Source organism: Macrobrachium rosenbergii, chromosome 32 (assembly GCF_040412425.1).
Source record: "Macrobrachium rosenbergii isolate ZJJX-2024 chromosome 32, ASM4041242v1, whole genome shotgun sequence".
NCBI classification, from domain to species: Eukaryota; Metazoa; Arthropoda; class Malacostraca; order Decapoda; family Palaemonidae; genus Macrobrachium; species Macrobrachium rosenbergii.
The window spans coordinates 9,758,076-9,780,775 of NC_089772.1; the positions used below are offsets into that span (position 1 = coordinate 9,758,076).

The window sequence follows — 22,700 nt, forward strand, 5'->3', positions numbered from 1 at the left end:
GTCAGTGATCACCAACTTTCAACAGCCTAACTAAAGCTGAAATTAAAAACCCCTACAAAACAGTTGACAGAAAATCTAAGTTTGATGCAGTTAAAGTTCTTGCAGACTATGGAACAAGAAAAGAAAGCTCGCCAATAGAGAACTGAAAGTCATAGCTAGTGTACCCAAGAAAAGTAACCTGACAGGGTGGGATAACTATATAGTATATAGTATACCTTAGTTTTACCAGACCAACCTGATTAACAGCTCCTAGGGCTGGTGAAGGATTGACTTTATTTTACTGGCTAAGAACCAATTGGTTACTTAGCAACGGGACGATACAGCTTATTGTGGAAACCACATTATATCACCAGAAATAAATTCCTCTAACTCTTCATGAATTGAACTGCCCAAAAGCATTATTCAGTTGTAATGAAAATATTCAGTATGGTTTTTTTCAGTAAACTGGAGAAAAAATTCCTAAAAAGCTTAGAATGAACAAGCTTGTTTTAGGTGAGACAGGAATTGCACAGATCAAACATTTATGTCAAGATATATTGTGCAGCAGTGTATGGAATTTAAAAATACCCTTCTCATGGCTTTTGGTCACTGAAAGCATCTGACAGCATCCACAGAATAACATTATGGAAAGTCTTGCATCTTTAGAGCATTGTAACATTTAGGTCTTTTGTAGTCAGTGAATTATCCATAAAATTTTGTAAAATGATTTATGTAAAAGATTAATAAAAAACATTGTCATTTATAGATAATCAAATAATTACACAGACTATTTATTTTATGACTTCTGGACTACACAAGCACTAGTCAGGCTTCTCCAACAACTTTGTCTATTTTTCTGTCATTATCTAGTAGTTTATAGTTAAGAAGATCATGGAACTAAATTACATTATCATAATTCTAAAACATTTCTTGAGATTTTATAATTATCAGATATAATTAGAGACACTAAAAGAGAGAGACAAAAGAGACAGAGAGAGAGAGAGAGAGAGAGAGAGAGAGAGAGAGAGAGAGAGAGAGAGAGAGAGAGAGAGATGGGGGTATTTAAAAGTCAAATAATAAGTTGAAAGATGAAGGTTCTCTATGATCTACCCATCACATACAAGCTTTTAGGTCAGGAATTAATATTGTTCATGAAAAAGGCTAACCATTTCAAAAAAGAACAATTACTGAAATTATTTTATTCTTTTACCATTACTTGTCCATTTCAACAATACTGCTAGTGTAAAACACGTGGATGAAAACACTGTGTATGAAAATGAGTAAACATCCACTTATAATACATACCTGTTCAATAAGTGAGCCATTTGTTAACATTGGTTTCTGAGGCACAAAAATCACAGTTTTTGGGCCCGGAGCAAAGTCATGTGCAACTGTACCATGGGATGAAGGCCACAAGCCAAGCATTACCCTAAAGATACTGGACTTGCCTGAGGAACTAGGGCCCATGAAAAGAATATTTTCACCTTTTTTACCTCTAGATGAAAATCTGAAATCACAACAAAAAGGCATAAGTTGCAATTGCTGGCAGATCTATTCCTATTTCTGCAAAATTTGTGAATGGATGAATCCATGAATAAAGACTTCATAATTGTGATATACTTACCAGCGCAATAAAAATCAAAGGAAAAGTTTTGCTGTACTTTACACATCATAATTTGCTGTCCTTAAAAACTACTGGTTTGCAACATCACATAAAAAATAATTTGTATGCAAAGAACAAAAGTAATTACCTTTTGGCTGATGACACAAAAGCACAAAAATCATCAAGTGTGTAATGGTAAGATAGTCTTAAGCATATAAATATATAGACTGCTAACAAGGGTATACATCTGAAAAGAAAATATTCTATGGTAATATCCAAATAACAGTTAAGTAATGACTAAAAATTTCTGAAGCAATCTAATAAAATATGTGGGCAAAAAAAACCATTTACTCAAAATCAGTACCAATATACTGTATACAGTGTAGTGCTACGGCAAAAACTTCTTGGTGATCTCTTTTGCGTTTAAGATTATTGATTTACTAACAGTACTACAAGCAATATTTTATGAGATCACACAATTAAAAGTCTTTTTTAACATCATTCCACAAAAGAAATTCTTAATGCTAAATTCAGACTAACATCACTAAATACATGTATGAGACTTACTTTTCACTAGTGGTTCATTGCCCCCTGGAGCAATAATTGTTACATCATTTAAAATGAAGGCATACTCTAGAGCAGTGTAATCTCCTCCAAATACTTGGGTGACATTATCATCATCATCATCATTTTTAACCAAACACCTGTAATCAGTTGATATAAATAATTATAAAAAATTATGTTGAAAACAGAAATTATTATTATTATTATTATTCCCCAAAAGATAGTACCAGTTACAGTGTTCCTTACACAGCACACAACAAGTGGTGTTTAGGTTCTTTGCAGCTAATTTAGTAGAATTTTCAGTTCTTGTTTAAGAAAAATCCTTAATGCTACTTTGATTTCTTCTATTCCTTGCCTTGTTATACCACATACTTTTAGGGGTTTCCGATCATTTTTTGTTGGAATAACCATTTCTGACTAATACTAAATCAAGTTCTTTACAGGCCGAAGGTCATGAAGAGATATGAATGAGGGTGTGCTGAATGTAAGCATTGATGATACTTTAGTTTTGAACATGCATGATGTCCCAAAAATCAAAATGTAGTCTTCCACTGCAGCTACCTTGCCATATAAATCCACATGAATACCAGGCACTTTTCTAAGCGAATTTTGGGCAACATCCAACAGGGTGGTGCCAGGATGCACTAGTATAGAATTAAAAGCACTATCCCTGCACACCTGCACCCTATCATTTCCCCACTCAAGTTCCTAGAACTACGCCCTCATGAAACTGTGCAGCCAGTTCTGAGACTATCTTATCATGACAAGATGAAACTTCAGTTATGGATTATTAACCGAACAGCCATAGACTTGGACATTCTTCTGTATGTCTAGATTTGGAACAATGTTGTGAAAAACATGAGGAAGAATTTAATTGACTATCATATGAAGAAGCATTTGATTACTGTATTGCCTTTGCTTATGTCCCTCTCTTTATATATTTATAATATATATTTTTATTTACTATATTACTATTCTTATGCTCTTTGTTTTTATTGTTCTAACAACCTAAATATTAATTTACTTAGCATTGATGACTAATGCTGGCTTGCCACTGATTATACTAGTTATTACTGATTAACCATCTTTAGTTATATTTCTAGTGAATTCCAGTAAGTCTACTTTATTTCTACACTTATTCTGAGTTTCCTACTGCTTAGTTCTAATTATTACTGTTTCCGTTTTGAGTTTCACTGTATGCTATCATCTTCTACATAATATACTTCTATTTCTACATCTATAATTTCATTTATCTTTACCTTACTACCCAACATAAACCAGTTATCTTTCTGGAAAAGTGTAATGACAAAAGACGTAAAACATGCCCAGCTGTCACTAACATTAAATATGTTAGTGATTGTGATAATATACCTACATGTAAGAGAACATGAAGTTTATCTGATTGAATGTAGCATGTATAGCATTAAATATGTGGGTCGGACAGGTTGCCCTTTACACTGAGAAATCAATAACCACAAGAAATCATTACTATTTATGTAATAGTAATGACTGAAAAGGACAGTATTGTAGACATTGAGGATGACAATCTAAGAAGATTAGAAGTGGTAAATTACTATGCTGTAAAATTCAAACCTGCCTATCCTTATGGACTTAATGACATGGTCAATAGCAGTTCATTTACTTCAGCTATCAATAAAACTTGTATTTATAATGAATTTTTTGTAATGTTATCAATATAATTATAAGACTAAGAAATTTTCATAGAAATGATAAGTACATCCAATTTAATTAACTCTTACGATAAATAAATAACATTGCTCTAAATAACCCCTCAGAAGGCAGAGTTATATAATAAGTAAACAAGTGTGTCTAATACGATCATCAAGTGACAGTGTAGCATACAGACTACTGAAATCAAAAGAGTTTGATTTATTCTCCCTTTACTGCTCAAATGGTTATCAAAGTAGGGTCTCAGTGGATACCAAACCCTTCTTGGAATTCAAAGTTCTGCTAAGGAGTGGGTTTTCTTCTTTTCTTAACACTCCTTATTTTTGGCCTTGATGATATCTACTTGTATGTGAATATCCACAATTTTCAAGTACTGTTCAGGCAGTCCCTGGTTATCGGCGATCTGGTTTTACGGGGCTTGTCTTGCAACAAAAATTGGCACTTTTTGGTGCTGATATGCACCAACTTCTGCTTACTGACACTGATAATCGGGTATTGGTGCCGATACATACCTAACAGAGGCGCCGATAAGCGCTGAAAATCACTGATTTTCAGTTATCGGTGACTTTCGCTTATCTTCATGCCGTCGGAACGGAACCCCGGCCAATTACGGGGACTGCCTGTATTACTCTTTAGGTTGTTTGTTCTAAGTGAGGAAAAAGCTTTCCTCGAAGATTCTAAACAAGCTTCTGAATGAGAATTTTGTAAATAACTGGAGATTAACTGTAATTTCACATAAACTACTACTGTACTTAACAGAAACATGGCACAGCCCTTTTTGTACAGCTATGCAGTAAATATAACAATAATAAAAAAAGCATTAAGAGTTTTACTTACTCTGCATCATCTGAAGATGTATGAGGTTCAGTTGACTTTCGGAACTTCTGGGTAATGTTGGTAAAAGATGATGATGCCTGGAAAAAATGTTTTAACTCAATATACTTCAATCTGTAAATTAAAAAAAGCGGCTGCTTACATTTCTTTTTGCTCTAAGTTTTTAGCAAAGGCAAACTGAATCTCCTCTATCACTTTTGTATTTGTTTGTAATAAAAATGGCCAATCCCTTTTGTATTCTTTTGTATTAAAAATACAGTATTTGGCTTTTAAAATTAGGTGCTTTGCATCTCTAAGTATACTCCTTAAAATGAAAGGATCCCAACAATACATACCTATTTTAATATTCTATTGATGTAAATATCTGATATCAAGTACATAGTATTAAATGGATAGAGTTTCCTAAGAAATACACAGCACTGTTGCATACAAGGAACACCTAAAAATAATTAAAAATACAAATAACTATAGTCCATGAGTATTGATTACTTAAATCTGTTCTTGAACTGACTAGTGACTCATAGTCTGTTCCAAAATGAGGATATCTTATCTGATAAAGAATTTCACAGTAGGAGGTGCTGAATCTTTTAGTTTTAGTCTCAAATCACTGAATCTAGTTCGGTTCCTACTACACATAAATATATTCATGTAGTCTTTGTTATTTTGTGACCTGTTAATTAATATTGTACTGAGGTACTAGATCTAGCCTTCTTTGATATCCAAGTTGTCTTATTGATGGTATCAGTTTGGCAGTTCTCGCATATGCTGCTTCTAATCTTCCTATGCCCTACCGCTAACTGGCACCCTTACGACACCATACTTTCAGTGAGGTCTAATTAGTATACTGTACAAAGTTAGCAAGGCCTTTTGTTCTGGGCTTTCATTTCTACTTCTATACATCACATTTCTGAGAAGGGTATACCACTAATGATTTTTACAGACTCAGATGTTTCTTTTGATAACTACTCCTTGTTAAGTGGGTCATACCTTACATTCTTATTTTTAAACTTATGTGAATGACTGTCTTTACATAGAACTGCATATACCATTTTACTATCAATTCAGCCACTTTCCACTGGCCTTCTTGTAACTGTTGTTGTATTATCATCATCACTGAGCCACTAGTTAAGACAAGCACTTTTAGGAATAAAGTCGATGATATTTTGGGGGAGCATCTGTTGAAAATTTTTAAATTTACACAGGATCAAAATATCTTTTTAAAAATTCAGATGACTTCGCGATAGCTAACTCATTTTCTCGGATGAATAATAGTATTTTGAGTCAGGCTGATATCCACTTTTGTTTAATGTGCAAACTTCCTTATTTTGCTAGTCAGAACAAAGCCTGATCATTTTTGAAGATGATGAATAGCAAAGGACAAGCATCAAACACAGAGGCACTCCACTTGCAACTTTTAGCCAAATCATGTCAACTCCTTGTTTTTTATTTCGTAGTATGCCTTCTATCCAGTCTCGTATTTCATCTGATACCTAGAATTCTTAATTTTAGCATAAATCTTTCATGTAGCACACTGCCAAATGCCTTTAGGGATTCAAGAAGAAGCATATCTACTGCTCCACTTTTATCACATGTACTAATCATGTCACAGATGAGGTCTAAAAGATTAACTAAGCCTGATTTCCATTAAGGAATCTATGCTGGGTATCTAGATTTAGAATGATTGATTCAAAATATCTTGTTATGTTCTCTGCTACAGCAGATTCTAACGTTTTTCAAAGAACTGAAATCCAGTTAATAAGCATGTGGTTCTCTAGTTCATCCTTGGAACCCCTTTGAACACTGGTGCTATTTTTTCCAGTTTCCAGTACTTCACAAATTTTCATTGCTCAAAGAATGCTTTGCAAATATCAGAGAGCGAGGAGCAATTTATGTTAACTTTATTTTCCAAAACAGCTGATTTCTCTGTTAAGTTGTTGGGACATGTATAAATTTCTGAAATGTCTTCCTAAGTGCACACAATGGCAAATATGTCTGCATATCTCCATCTATACTAATAACATTGCCATCTTTTATCTTTTAAAAGCCCTATTGCACTCTTGTTAGATTTCAACTGTTGAAGTAAGCAAAAAATGCGGTTGGATTTTCTTTTGCTCTAGATGCATCCCTGTCTCTGACTTCTCACTCTGCAATTTTTTATTTTCTGAGACATTTCATCTTCTTTGACGACTGTATCTTTACAGTCTGTTTGCTTTTTGTGTCCCTAATTGCTTTAACAACATCAAACTCATCTAGGCTGTTTGATCCCATTAAATATAATTTTAATTTACTGGATACAGCAGTCTTGAACTGGCAGACAGCTGACTCTGAACAGATGGCACTTTCACTCTAAATTTGTTTTTTTCACTTCATAACTTTCCCATTCTGCTCTTTGACAGTTCAGCTTTGTTAATGATTTAAGGTCTACTGTGTGCTGCATTACTATTCACTGTAAGTATGTTATTCAATCAGTACTCTTGGGTACATTGTAGACTATGTAGAGTACATACAACTAGTAATAATATAACTATACTGTATGTAGTATACTAGAAAGATGGCATCTATAATCATGACTGTCTCTCAAAGAGCAAGCAGTTGCAGCAGAGGGACTGAGAGAGACCATGGTCAACCAAAACTGATGACAGATGGCCATGTCACGAAGGTTCAATACTTGTCTCTTTGCTGGCTGATTTCCTAGATGAAGCTCAGATAACTTACATTTTAGGCTGGAGACAGTTTGCACCATTTACAAGACCATGTAACTAGTGTGTAAACAAGACCATGTAAATTAAAACCATTCACAAGCTGCTCTGAAACTCTTAAGTCCTTAATAAAAGTACCATCAGCAGTATCATCTCTTGCACTTGTGTCATCTGATACCTTTAATCATTCAAAAGTTTTCTGAGAGCTAAAATTGCCTAAGATATAGCCATACAATAGTAGTACATAGTAGTAGTAGTAGTAGTAGTATTATAGTAGTAGTATTAGTGTTGTATGAGAAGAAAGAAGCAGTTTTTGAATAGCATCAGTACAGTATTTAAAATCATTCAAAATTGTCCATAAGATATATAACTCTTACCTGTAAAGTTGAAATGTCCCAATCACTTTGAAGTTTCAGAAGACACTCTACTAACTGCGCCACTCGATGTGTTACTCCAGACAACAGCACAACTTTATTTGTGAGATCAGCTAAAGATGTTAGGCTATAAACTAGGTACATCGAAACAAAGGAATACTGAAATTAGACAATATATAGGACATTATTACAACACTATTATTTACACACTAAAATGCATATAGCTGTACAGAGACAATCAGAAAAATGAAAAATTTCCTTCTCAAATGATTTTCCATTTAAGACAAATGACAGTCTTTCCAAATGAAAGCTTCAAACATATCTGATACACCCCTTCAAAAACTACAACAGCTTTTATCCATACAGCTTTCAATTTCCAAAGCCTTTTTTTAAGTCTCCTTCATACTTTTTTACTATCAGATCCATCTAATTCAATATTTATTATTAATTATTATTATTATTATTATTATTATTATTATTATTATTATTATTATTATTATTATCTAGAAGATGAAACCTATTCATATGGAACAAGTCACAGGAGTCACAGACTTGAAATTCAGCCTTCCAAAGAATATGGTGTTCATTAGCAAGTACGAGGAGGTAAAGGGAAATAAAAAAAGAGGAGATCTCACTTATTAAACAAGAAAAAACAAATCATAAAGATAAAAATGTATTAAAATGCAAGGAGATTTGTATTAGGGTAATAATGCACTGCATCTTCGCTTGAACTTCTGAAGTTCCAATTGCACAACATTCTCTGGGAGGCTGCTCCAGTCCAATGGTATGAGGAATACAGGCCCTCTGGAACTGAGAAGTTCAACAGCAAGCGCATTTACTGCTTATCGGTGCTGCTTTTCAGCGAATCTGGTAAAGGGTATCAGGGATCAATTGCGAATGTGAAAGACTTCTGTTCAAAAACAACTCATGAAAAAGTGACAAACCAGAGACCATCCATTAATGGTCCAGTCATAACTGCTACTGTTAGGAAACAGAAACCTACCACATCCACACTGGAGAACACTAGCCTAGTAAGTAAAGGAAGCACAAATGACCTAACACAGGTTGCATTGATTTTATCACTGTTATAAATATATGAGGCCTTACAAACAGTACCTAACTTTCATCCAGCATTTGCTGGAACTATTATTAGATGCACAAGTAATTTTTACTGGAGTGGCATGTAAGACTTCATTATGAAAATGTTTTTCTTGTGGTGCATTTGCAATCTGTACCGTTGTTATCTCTGGTAACCATTTGTACCATTCTAGTGGGAAACCAGGCTTTCCTGGTGGGGAACACTAGCAAGAAGCTAGAGAGAGAAACAAATGTAGTAGCCTAAAGAACTACAATAATCTAATTCCTTCAGGTTTCCTCTTCAGGGAATTATTGTAATTTCTCTCAGCTGTGTGATAAGTTCTATTCGCAACAAGGCAAGAGTCAACAAAAATGGTGTCATTTTCATGTGAATTATTTCATCTCCATGCATTGAATTTGGTCTGTCTGTCATGGTAGGCTCGTTTATATGTACTGTATCATCAAACCACAGCTGGTCATTTGTCCTAAATTTGATGACCTTTCTAGGGACATATGAAAATAGCTATAAGTATTTCATTTAATTTCTTATAGTGATCAGGATCTAACATAGCATCTGAATTATTAAGTGCCTGACAAGCTTCAATAATGTGATCCTAATTGGCTCTAGATTTTGGCCAGACCATTTTTCCAATGGTGGCATTAGGAATATAATGATTGGCAGATATGTCCATCTCAAAGACACCATGATCAGAAATGCCTATATATTCACAGATCTTGGACCTCACAATAGCTGAAACATCTTCAAATATGAGGTCTAATCTATTACAAGAAATGTGCGTGAGTTCCTCAATTAGCTGAACAAAAAATATTGGAGGAGACACAGAACTCAAAAGCAGGCGAGCCATGTTGATCTGTGGAATTGGAATTTAGCCACTCGCTGCCCTTTGCATTACAGTCTCCACAAATAATGAATGAAGCTATTGAATCCTGTGACTGAGCCATTCTAATCCCTTCCAAAAGACAGTCGTAAACAGAAAATACGTAACATTGTAGAACTTAGCGAAAATTTTAAAACAAAGAACTTCATGGCAACTGCACTCCAAAATTTCCTGACAATAAACAGGTCGTCCAGACTTAGTGTATACAGCCATACCTTGTGCATGTGGGATGTTACGATGGTAAATAAAGTCAGGGCCATCAAATCCCAGGATTAAAAACTCAACCTTTGGCTTGTTACTTCTTACAAGTCTTGGATAAAAACATCAAATCATAGTTATGGGTATATCTCTGCAGATCAAGAAAACTTGACCTTAATCCCTGAATATTTGAGTAAAGTATTGCAATTTTTCTTACTGCAATGAGTAACAGGCCAGGGGCTCAGCTCACTGTTTAACGAGAGAATTAAAATTAACAACCTAAAATCAGTATCAAAACTAATAAACAGACTCATAACAAAAGTAACATTGTAAAAATCAACAGAACAATAAACAACAATACCATCAACAACAACAGTATAGTATTTACATTATTTACAAAAATTCTGTTGAAAGCATAAATAAACGTGACCATATGTCACTGACAAAAGCACCAGAAGCAACTGGTCGACAAGGTGGGGCTGGCACACCTTGTAAGACAAAAGAAATATGTCAGGTTTGCCACAACAACTGGGGGAGGACAGTCAGGATGGATTTAGAAATATCTCACTCAGAAGGAAAAGATTAGGTCAAGACTACAGCACCTTCCTTACAATCCATTAAGCAACTCTTGTTTTCTAATCAGCCTGTCCTACACACTTTTCGAAAAAACAGCAAAGTGAATGAAAAAGAGGATAGATGCCCGATTGTACCCAATGGCAAGGAAACCCAAACCCAACATCATGGAAGGCCATGGTACAATGGCTATAGCATAGGCCAAGGTTGGAGAACAAGGTTTGTATTGAGTAACCTTTTACTCAATACCTGCCGGTTTTATTTCAAAGTGTCCTTCTAAAAGAGTTATCTGCCAAGGCTACAGAGTCTCTCCTACCCTAAAAGAGTCTCTTCTATTGTTTCCTAGTGTCTTTTTGCTATCACTCAACAGTCTTAGTAACTTCCTAAACAAGCAAACTTGCACTCCCAGACTTGACTCTTCCCCGCAAAAGACTTGTATTCTTGTTTATGAGTGCAAAGGCTGCCCTCAAACAAGTACTAACTCTCATGATTCATAAAGGTTTCTCTCAAACAAGTACTAACTTTCATGATTCATAATTTTTAATTGTTCTTTTAGCTTCTAAATGACCAGATATACTTGGCTCTATAATCAAACAGTTAACACTGCTCACCATTATTAATGAATTTTGTGGGGAGCATACAGCTGCCATTCACTATCCACTATGAATTATACCTTTTAGAATCTGGTGGTGTGCTGACATGTCACATGCAAGCAAGCCTCTAATGTGCCTTGTTACTATAATTTTTCCTATTTATTCATCATCAACTGTGTCATATTATAACAGAGAAACATTCTTTCATTACAATTTATGCATTTGCTTATAAATGTCATTGTCATTTAGTGGGCAGTGACACTATAACATTTGCATATACACATGCACACACTACACGCTCTCACAGGTGTAAAAGCACTAGAGAGATATGCATGTTTTTTCTCACACTTTACTATGTAAGAGCTAACAAAAACAGAAATAAAATATCATAATTACAATGACAATTTGCCAAATTTCTGCAAAGTCCACGGCAAAAGAATTTATCTTCGTTTACTTATTTTTGGAGATTTATTTGTAGTGCAGTATAGACTGTTTTACTTTCTGAACATAGAAAATAAAATACTATTACAGTAATCTGCTTCAAAATTACATTAAAATCAGTATCTTAGCACGAACATAAGTTTACAGACAGCAATCAAAGAAAAATTTTGCAAAGCACTTTGAGTGTCATTCATCAGAATTATTACCACATCACTCTTTCCCCATGCTTTACTGTACAATAGCTAAAATGTATGATAACTTGTATTTTTCTCACATTTTAATTTACTTGTTTTACAAAATGGTATAATTATATTCATTTCATAATATAACTTTCAAGAGCATCACATACTCTGAAGTACAATGGCTCCCAGTTACAAGATTTGGCAACTACAGTAGGAATTTGAACTTTTTATGCCATCTGATAACAAAAAAGTACTGTACTTTAATTTTACTTATGTGCCCTTTATCTGGAAAATCCATTTACTATGCAATTGCAGGGTTTTCACTTTTTCATTCCTTGGAATTTCAATAATTTGGAAAGTGTATGAGAATTTGGAAAGTTTACTATGAAACAACAATCATATCAAAAAGGATCCTTGATACTCACAGCACTAACAATGGTAGAAATATCTTGACTGTCATCAAACTTGCCACTGAATATTGGCATTGATATAGCCAAATACGATACAATGGAGCCAAAATAATCCAAGATATTTTTGAAGAAAGTCAACCATATCTGAAAACATAAAAGGTTGTGAATACATTGCATAATAAATATACAGTAGGTAAATTCACCATATGAAGAACTATAATAATTGATTTCCATCTTTAAACTGCTATGGAATGGAATATATAATTTAGGCAAAAGGCCAAGCACTGGGACTAATGAGGTCATTCATTCAGTACTGACAATGAAACTCGAGAGTAAAAGGTTTTGAAGGTGTAACAGGAGGAAAACCTCACAGTTGCACTATGAAACAATTGTTACGAGAGGGTGGAAAATAAGATGGGAGAGAGACTTTGAAAATAAGTACAGTAAAAGGAATGATAGATTGAGACTGGGGGGGGATTATGTTGTAAAGAGCTGCCTTTCGATGTTTCCTTAAGCCCCATATCATTTCAGTATATTCATGACAAAACTGATGTTCTTTAAACATGGACAATACAAAAGATGACTGAAAACCTTAATGTTTAACATATCATTTATCTGAGTTTATATTTGCATATGAATACAGTGTAAACAGAATATGTACAAATCAAATGAAACCAATGCATATTTAAGAGCTACAGTTCAGAATGATAATAGACTGTGTTAACACAAAGCAAAAAAATTTTGGAAGTCCAGCAATTAATATATGTTACAGTACCTGTCGGTTAAATAGCTTTTGCTGCGAACGTATAAGAAGATCTAATGCTTGATTTGTTTTGCGAGACTCAACTGAGCCTGATACATGGAAGGCAACTGATTCTGCATTCACTCGCACTTGCATGTGCTTAAACCTGAAAATTTAGAATTTTATATTCATAACATACTCACGACTAATAATAGATTTTGACACAAAAGTACTCCAGTTTCTGAGAGGTAAGCACTTAACTCTGAAGTCAGATCTACCGTATTTGACTAATACCATACACGGTACACACACACAGTGCATACGCAATTGACATGCCAACTGGATTGCTACAGATAACTTGAAGGATCTAGCATTAATAAGTTAAGAATAGAGATTGATATGACCATAATAATTACAAGAAATGAAATTGAAGATGCCATTCCAAAAAGCAAAAATGCTGAATAATCTTTGCATTTCTACAAAAAAAATTCAATTCTCCACGAAAATTAATAAAAAGGCCCCCTTAACTCAGCCATTCTTTCGACATCACAAAAACAAGTTAGAAACCTACAACTGCCACCTGCATTTACCCTGGGATGGGAGTTGGTGGACCATTCCTTAGTATTACTATTTAATTTCTAACAAAAAAATCACAATGTAGTTACTAATCAGTACAACAGAGTATACAAGCAAGTAATCTGTAGTGCTTTTTGGCCTACTAATTTCTTATCTTATATACACATAGTATATGACATATGAACTGGCCTTGAAAATACGCTTATTGCTTATTCTGATTAAGCTTCTTCCTTTGCATCAATCCCATCTTTTGGGTATGGGCCTGTGAATGCTGAACCTTGTGACAGAGATTTAGCTAAATTTAGGGCATGTGCAAATTTTGGGGGCTGAAGTTAAACCCAAACAAAAGTCAAAGTATGATTGTTAGTAGGTCTAGGGCACTGGATCCTTCCACCCAGATCTTTCCATCAAGTGTTTCTTTAGTTACATGCAAGTCATGCAGTTTAAAATTCTAGGTTTCATCCCTGACTGCAAACTCAATTCTGAGAAACATTCAGTCAACCTCTTCCTCAATTGTAAAAACAAAAATCAGTACTGAAAAATTCTTAAAATTTCTGGAGAGTTGTATATCCTGTCAAAAAATGTTAATCCTTTTTTACTTCCATGTTTTGAATATTGTTCCCTGTTTGGTCTTCAGCTGCTGATTTACACCTTAAATTTTTTAACAAGAATTTGAGTTCTGTTAAATTTCTTGTCCCTGACCTTGATATTAATATCTGGCACTGTTCATTCACTTAGTGCATTCTGTATATCTCATATTCCTGATCATCCTCTGTGTCCAGAAATTCCCAGACTATGCTATCTATCATGCAGTACAGTACTAGATGTGCAGTTAAGCATGAGTATTGCCTTTTCTTGTGCAAGGTTCAATGCCAAACAATTTTCTAAAAATTTGATTTCTGCTATGAACAAATTCTGGAATGCTCTTCCTAATCCTGTAGCTGATACCTCAGAAGTTCAAACTTGGTGTAAATGCTTTTTTGTTTCGCAGACTGACATGAGTCTCACTTCACAGTTGTTTGTTAAGTCTTATTTTTCTGTGTTATTTATCATAATTGTTTTTCTTTGTTATCTCTCATACTTGTACTTTACTCAACTTCTCTTTTTTGCACTGGGCAGTTTTTCTCTACTGGGGCTCTTTGGCTTAAACTATTCTGCTTTTCCAACAAGGGTTGCAGATTATCTTGTAAAAACAATGATAATGTTAAGTGGTCCTCAATGATATATCCTTATACTGTTTTAAAATGTACTGAATACATTAAAAATAGGATGTTTTGATCATGTGATTACTCAGGAAAAATAACTTTTGGAGAAAATTATATGTACAAAGAAAAGTAATTAAAGATACATGTATTGATACAATGAAAAGGAAGGAGAAAAAAGTTACAGTACTCACTGGTTCAAGTGTTTGCCACTTAGAAATTCTCAACCATTACAAGATATCATGTCGAGGCCAAACAACAATGACTGAAATTGCCACATAGTTTGCCATTTTAAAATAATTCTCACGTTACTTTGTAATTTAATACAGAATTTCATTTCAGCTGAAAAAGACTGATCAGAACTTTGAAATATCTGGTTTTTAACATGTTTTACACTTTAAAACACAATACTATAAGGATATATTTGTGTGGAATCCCTAACAATTAAGCGTCATGTTACAGTGATTGTACCTACAATAATAATTAAAATAACATTAAAACTACCATACAAGATAGTCAAATGGTAGTAATAATATAGATGAAAGCACTTCACTTCAACATAGTAACAGCGAATTTCAAAAATAGTATCAATCATCCCAAAACCAGTCTTGTACCTTACCACAAAAAGTACGTATACAAATATGAAGCAATGAAGCTCATTCTGATTAGCCAAGGACAACAAAGAACACGGATAAGGCAGAAAAATTTGTTAAATGAAGATGCATTGGAGCAAAACTTTTGTTTATCAAAAATAACAAAGAAGAAATTGAGATAAAAGCCTGGACATTACCCATTAATCATTCCATTTGGTTGTAGAGTGAATCTTGACCAAATGAATTTACTGAGGAAGATACACTGAAATTATAGTAATTTTACTAAATCACAGACGTGATAACATTCACTTCTTACCTAAAGTTTCCTTCACATTTTTCTTGCCTTACAACAAACTTGACAAGTGGGGACATCAAGAACTTGTTAACAACAGTTCCAACGAAAAACATGCCATAGATAGCTAGCAATCCAAGCCATCCTGCCCTGAATAAAAGAGGAAAAAAAAGGTGAAACATATTGATAAAAGACAGAGTCAAAGAATGATAAACAGAATGATTTTCTCAACATAGAAAACAAATTAAACAATGTAAGTTTCGAAGAAATAAAAACATATTTAGGTTATAAAAGACAAAACACCACATTCTTACAGGAAATTTATAAATCTATACGCTAAACTTTTCATTTGAAAAATAAGGGAGTTCATAACATTACCAACATCAGTTGTGTTCCATAACCATCTATACTTTTCAATGAAAGGTACTCCTGTTGTTTGTTTCAGTACTGAATGCAGTCTAACACTACTGTACATGCTCAAGTGTCAGAAAAACTTTAACAACATACAAATGCATGCCAAATCTCTTGAGTTATATATGTGATATGAGGAATTTACTAATTTTGAACTTCTTACTGTGGGTAATGAGGTCAAGATTGATTTTATATATACTTCTGACTGGAAGTGAAAACCAGATTCCTACAGCTTCGCAAACTCAAAAAGCAATAACAAGAGAAGTGAGACATGCAGTCCTTTTTAAAACAACTTTAATTATCCCAACATAAACAGCATGTCATATTGCATACATACTGCATGGCAGCAGATTTTTCAGCACTTGGCGAACGGTATGCCTTAGGCTGGAATCCATGAGCAAAACATTTTCATTACAATAGGAAGCCCTGAATTTCAAGGCGAAATGGTTACCTGAATCAGCAACAGCTGATCTATGGCACAAATTTCTTACTAGTGTCCAGAGCTCTTCATGATTTCAAATTCCAAGATCCCAGTCATCAGGAAGACTCAAAGAGCAAGCCAATATAACAGAGTGAAACAATAAAATCTGGTTCTTCTATACAACTAGTAATAAAGATGTATGTACGGACAACTTACTGTATGCAATCCTAAGCAACTAGCCGATGTGAAATTCAGAAATGTATGAGTAGAAGTGAAATGATATAGGACATCTTCCAGAAAATGATTTGCATATAGTAACCTAGTCTTTCAATCTCTCATCCAAAGGATATCAAAGACACTACAGGTAAAATACCTGGAAAAAGAAAAAGGCGAGAACAGATACAACTACTGCACTTATATGATGCAGAAGTGATGTTGGCAGCGAAAGTGCACTTACCTTTTGGATACTGTACTAGGCCCAAGAGTGATTCTCATTAATACTGAGAGGTATCATCAGTTTTTTAAGCCAAAATCAGTCTTTAACAACGGTTACCATCACCAATAAGCAGTTCAATCAGATCAATGAGCTGCAAGTCTCAAATGAGCAACACAAAAGACTCACAAAGGCCACCCATTCCCGGAAAGTTTCATTGATCTGATCAAACAGAATTGTAACTGTTAAGCTCTCTATTACGAACAGTCAGTTATTTAATCATGAAGAAGCATGATACCATTGCTTCTGTGCTAGAATTAAGATTTTTAGTACTAAAATCTATCTAGAGGTAAAGGATGACCAACAAAAGACCAGTCTCAGGTGTAGGCAGTTCTGACTAAAAGACCACACATTTTCCTTACTTGTCTAGTCAAATCTCATTTGATGATGGAGAGATGAACATCAGGAAAGGATCACTAGCAAATGGGCAGATTCTCAACAATCTATGACACAAAAAAAAAAGTGTTCTGAATCTCCTTTGGCAGCCCTGGATACAGTACTACATCTGTCTTAAGCACCAATTTGCATTATGTATCAATATTTAATTGCCCAACTGGAGGCCTCAGCATCTCCATGCTAGTAGAAAAAGCAACAGCGAGTCTGCTAAAGGAGCTCAGGCCATTTTTGTATTGTCTATCAAAAAAGGAAAAGGTTTGAACACAAACCATGCTGGAGAAACAGAAGTGCAAGTGTCATTTTCATGCTGGAAGACAAAACCTTATTGATGAGTTTGTTTATTTTTTCCTCCTTTCTTCAAAGTTTTCCTCTTTTCATATATATGAATTCTATTCCATGAAAGTTTGCCTGGCAAAACTATATTTTGGGCATTCACCTCTTGACTGTAGAAATTTCTCTTGATATGGAGATGTTGGCAATAGATATCTACTTACTTTGTTGTTCAGCTTCTCCTTTTTCTTTTAGCTTAGTGCTAACAAGCTTATTACTGCTATGTGTTTTCCAATCTTCAGTTTTTTCTTTTAAGAGTTTTCTTTTAGCTGTACAAAACTTTTAAAAAAGGAGCTCACAAAACAGCAGAAACAAGCTCATTAATATTAAGCTAAAAGAAAAAGAAAAGCTGAATAACAAAGAAAGTACACAAGATTTCCATACATTGAAAAGGGGAGAAAAAGAGCTTCAAATCTCAGATACCCTTAACAGTCTGGAAGACACAACAGAGATGTTGATTCTGAGTTAAAAAATATTCTTGCTGTTTCCTCCTCATCCACAATGACAAAAGTCCATGTAAACAGCAGACAGCAGTAACTCTTTTTTGATATGGAAAGCAGCGAAAAATAACCTTTCAAGATTTTTTTCAAAGATCAAAATCTGTAGACCCAAGGAAAATTTCCTTAAAAACCTTTTTCATGTGGTGCTATCAGCAATACCAAATTAATACCAAAATTTTAATTTTTTGAGTCTTACAATAATGGCAGTTACCATCCAGAAAAAACAAGCACTTTCATGAAGGCAGGCAAGTGTGAGCAGAATTTCTTGCTTTCACAGGGGTTCCCAAAAACTAGCAAGAGCTACACAAAAGTCCTAAAACCATGGAGGAAGTTTTGAAGAAGTGCTCTTAATCTAAAATTCAACCTCCTGCAAGAAGAGACCGCTAAGCACTGGGACCTATGAGATTATTCACCGATGAAAATGAAACTGACAGAAAGATCTGAAAAGTGTAACATGAGGAAAACCTCGCAATTCCACTATAGAACAATTGTTAGAGAGGGTAGAAACTCAGATGGAAGAAAGAGAATATGAAAGGAGGTACAGTAAAAGGAATGAAAGGGGATGCAGCTAGGGGTTAAAGGGATGATGCAAAGACCCGTAAGTAATGCCTACAGTGTACCATGTGAGGTGCACCGACAGCACTAACCCCCTATGGGGTGAAGAGAAGAGCCTAGTTGTATCCAAATGAAACGAAGAAATGGAGATATCTGAGAGAGCTGACATAAAGGGTGTAGCTGGATTAGTGTTTTGGCTGAAGTTGAGGATGAAGGCAAGTGAGAAGCCAGCAGCAAGAGAATACAAGTGTGTGAATTCATTAGATATTCTTCAAAGGAATGTGGTCAATGCAGACATGTAGCTGGATGCAAGCTCACCAGTAAGTGTGCAGCTTGAAGCAAGCATGCAATTCAAAGTGGGCACATAGCCTCAAGCTAACTCATCAAGTGTGATAATATACACAGATGCCTGGCCAAGCTTGAAGATCTCTGCTAGTGTGCAACTGGTGGGTGATGAAGTAACAGACAGCAGATGTGTGACTCAAGGTAGACCCACAGATGGGAGCAGGCTCATTCAGGGAAGATTGGCAGGTGCGTGGAAGGAGACATGAGCTTGGAGAACAAGCAATAGTGTGCCCAGAATGCCACTGGTGGCGAGACTGACAGAATGCAGAAATGCATTGAACAAGGTATGCATAGATCAAGAGGATGAACTGATAACAGGCAGGGGTAAAGTCTGGACCATAAAAACAGCAAAAATGAGAACCCTTGCCAGGAATTTCCCACACAGCTAGAAGACACAGACAACATCCAAAACTCTTCTGCCCTGAATCAAGTGTTAGGCGTAAATCCATAAGCACATGCTGGCTGGAGATTGGAGCCCTTTAACTGAATACTCCCTCAGTGCCAGAATATGCCACACAACATCTGAGTCTCTGCTTGTGCTGACAGAAAGAAGAGCCCACTGAATATGGCAGACATCTGCATCCTGAAGCAAAAAGCTCAAGACTGAACCTGGAGGTCTTTGGAAACTAACGAGATCAATAAACTAGGACTAAGTGTAGCCGATTGTAAAATGCATTGCAGGCAATATCCCCTATTTAGTTATCTGCTTTGGTTAGGTTATCATGCACATGACTGGGCTGAAAGCCATTAACAATGAAGGCACCAGAGTACACAACAACGAGAACACCTTTTCCCAGACTGCAACAAGAACACCTTTTCCCAGACTGCTGTAACAGGCTGCCAATTCACAGAAGTCGCATTACCTGGAATACAGTAACGATTTCAAACAAATTGGCATCCACACAAGAATTAAAAATAACTAGAACACTCCAAACAGACACAGTCTGTGAACTACGTTTCAAGGCCTGTTTACTCTCACTCAATGTATATCTTTAATAAGAGTGGTTAATTGTAGTCTCCAAAAGTATGTTCTGTTTTTATTCATTCTATCATTATTTTTTAGCAGCTATTCTCTGTTAATCACTGACTGTTCACAATCTGGAAATCTAACTTTCAGAAACAGTATTTAATTAAAGTGACTTTGTACAATAATAAGGGTTTTCTGAATATAAATCATGACAGTCTCTTCTAAAAAGTACTGACTAAACCTTGGCTCACTGGGTATGGTAGGTCTTTGAATAAACTGTTCCTATGACACAGATACCTTTGCATGTATGGTCGCTACATATAAGAGGTTCACAATTGCCTACCAAATAAATAAGTTCATATACAGTGCTCAGCTGGTTATCTACTTCCTCTCCCTGTGGGCGACTGTGATGTTTCTCATCACTGAAGATGGCATCAGATTTGGGTGTCAGAATATTCTGAATGACATCTTTTGTTGGGGTCAAAAAAGTAATTCTCCAGATTATTGTTGTTTTTAATGCTTATATTCTTCTCTGAAGGCAACTGTTAAGCGATGTGCCGTCAGGTCAAGGGGAAGCAGCAAAAACACTACCTTATTCTTTTGTTCTGTTTTTATTGATCCTTCTCCAGGGATTTCTATCTTATTCCTTCCTCGCCCAGTGTCTTCCATGCCCCAAAAAGTATGACATCTGGCCCAGCAGCATTACTACTCAACTCATCTTTCTCAGAGGTTCTTTTACCTCTCCTTTCAGCATCTCCTCAACCATTCCAAAATTTTGGATTGCCTTCAGGAAGAAGCACCAAAACGGCACACGCAGCACCAGCCCAGGAGGCCTGCCAACTGCGCTACCCTGTTTCCAGGGATCACAGGGCGCCTAGCATTGCCATCACCACAATGTGCAATCACGTTAAGACATCTTTCCAGCCTGCGTAAGCAAATTAACAGAACCCCCTCTAAATGCTCAAATTTGGACATCTTTCTGGCCTATCTAGGCAAGTCAACAGCACCACTCCAAGCATGAGAGCACAAGTCCTTAATTCAAGAACTCGTTCCTCAGGTCTTTTGATCGCAGTTGCAAAATAACTATGGGATTCCTCCTCATACATATCTGCTCTTTACAAAAAGTACAACGTTTATGGTTATCATTACCATTAAATAACATGATCTAGCCACATACCTCCACATACCTATTCAGATTGTGTTTGCATCTTATATACAGTAAATCATCTTTCAACTTTAGGAAGAATTTGATACTTGCTAAATCCACCGTGTATACCATGGCAAGACCATAGCACATAAGATGACATGGCACAAAATGCTTATATACAAGAGCACAATTCTAAGTTACTTTATTGAAAATTAAAATTAATCAAATAATTATGACCAAATCACACCATAATCATAAAAAGCATAAAGAGGCATTCACTCACTGCAATAAAAAAATATCTGATAGCAATGCAATAGCAACGGCTCTAATGGCATTTATACAAGTTTCAGCAAAAGCAAATTACTGATATGCTAAAATATACATAAAATAAACAGGTTCACCTAAAGGATTATACAGCACACTACTTGCTTTATCAGAACTAATGCTAATGCAGTACTAGTTGGTAATTCACCTGTCTCCTAAACAATTACAAACTAAACTAACATTACTAGGAATTTTGAGTAATAATTAACTAAAACTTAATCATAACAATAAAGATGAGTTAAGTTTACACTAACATGACTCCAATCTGTCATTTCATATTTCATAATTATGAGGAAAACTAGAAAGCAATATGACTAACAAAAACACCTAGACAACTTTTATAAACTTCTGGGTGTGTGAAGTTCAACATTCATCAATAGTTTACTGTATGTGGTGGGTGTGTTGAAATAATGCCTTAAGCATACACCACTTCTCTCAGGAAGACCAAGCAAATTTATCACAATACAGTAGTAGGCTATATTCTTCAAAATAAGTCAGACGAACTTGACTTCATTTTAGGGTTAACATTTTTTTACGTTTTGGGTGAACAAAATTATGTGAGAGAGATTAGTTATTACTTGATAAAATGTTCAATTCAACAATGCCATAAAAGTCTCTTTTACGATCAACAGCTATCAGACACAGAAAAAAAACTTACACTGCAAAAGTTTTGTAAGTGTAATACCCTATTTGGAAAGGGCTTATGATAACCTTTGTTGTAATTTCTGCCAAGGTAATGCAGAGCTTGTCAACATCTTGGGTCATGCGTTGGTCCCTGAAAATAGAAAGAAATAATACTCAAAGTTAAAGTCTGTCTATACAAGCCTAAGCTCACTTCATTAATAAAAGATGATAAATATTTCAAAGATACTATTGTGGAAGACAGCCAAGTACCTAAAGATTTGAATATTATGACATAACCTTGACAAACAAAGCTGTACATTCATAAACACAGGAATGGCAATTATAATTTGAGACCTGAAATATACTGTATAATCTGTTTTGGCAGTAACAGTTATCTCCACACATGCCACAGAAGGAGAATATCCTTTTCCACTGAGTATCTATCCAGCTCCCAGGGTGACTATCAGTGAATACTGGTCACTGTCTGCATGCCTGCTGTTTAGTTTGTTCTCTAGAATTCTCCACTCGTAATTCTTATTATGAATCATTAAATCGTTATATTCTTAAATGCTTAACTTACAACTTTCATTATTATAGCAGCGGCATTTCTTGAACTTTTAACCCTTCTTCTCCTCATAATTCTTGGTATGTTTATATTTTTACTGGC

General features: G+C 35.1%; 2 protein-coding genes across 2 annotated transcripts in view; one reads left to right on the forward strand and one right to left on the reverse strand.

Annotated features, from left to right (window-relative positions):
• Ilk (integrin linked kinase) overlaps nt 1-22,700 on the forward strand; it is a 91,465-nt gene that overhangs the window by 11,240 nt on the left and 57,525 nt on the right. The gene's annotated exons all lie outside the window — the stretch shown is intronic.
• Nucleotides 1-22,700, reverse strand: part of LOC136855655 (lysosomal cobalamin transporter ABCD4-like) — a 39,664-nt gene that overhangs the window by 2,760 nt on the left and 14,204 nt on the right. Inside the window, exons 5-12 of the mRNA XM_067132863.1 lie at nt 22,068-22,184; nt 15,545-15,670; nt 12,891-13,023; nt 12,131-12,259; nt 7,746-7,901; nt 4,673-4,749; nt 2,135-2,286; nt 1,285-1,472 (exon numbers count right to left, since the gene is read on the reverse strand). Coding sequence (XP_066988964.1) covers nt 1,285-1,472; nt 2,135-2,286; nt 4,673-4,749; nt 7,746-7,901; nt 12,131-12,259; nt 12,891-13,023; nt 15,545-15,670; nt 22,068-22,184 — 1,078 coding nt within the window. The remainder of the gene's footprint in view (nt 1-1,284; nt 1,473-2,134; nt 2,287-4,672; nt 4,750-7,745; nt 7,902-12,130; nt 12,260-12,890; nt 13,024-15,544; nt 15,671-22,067; nt 22,185-22,700) is intronic.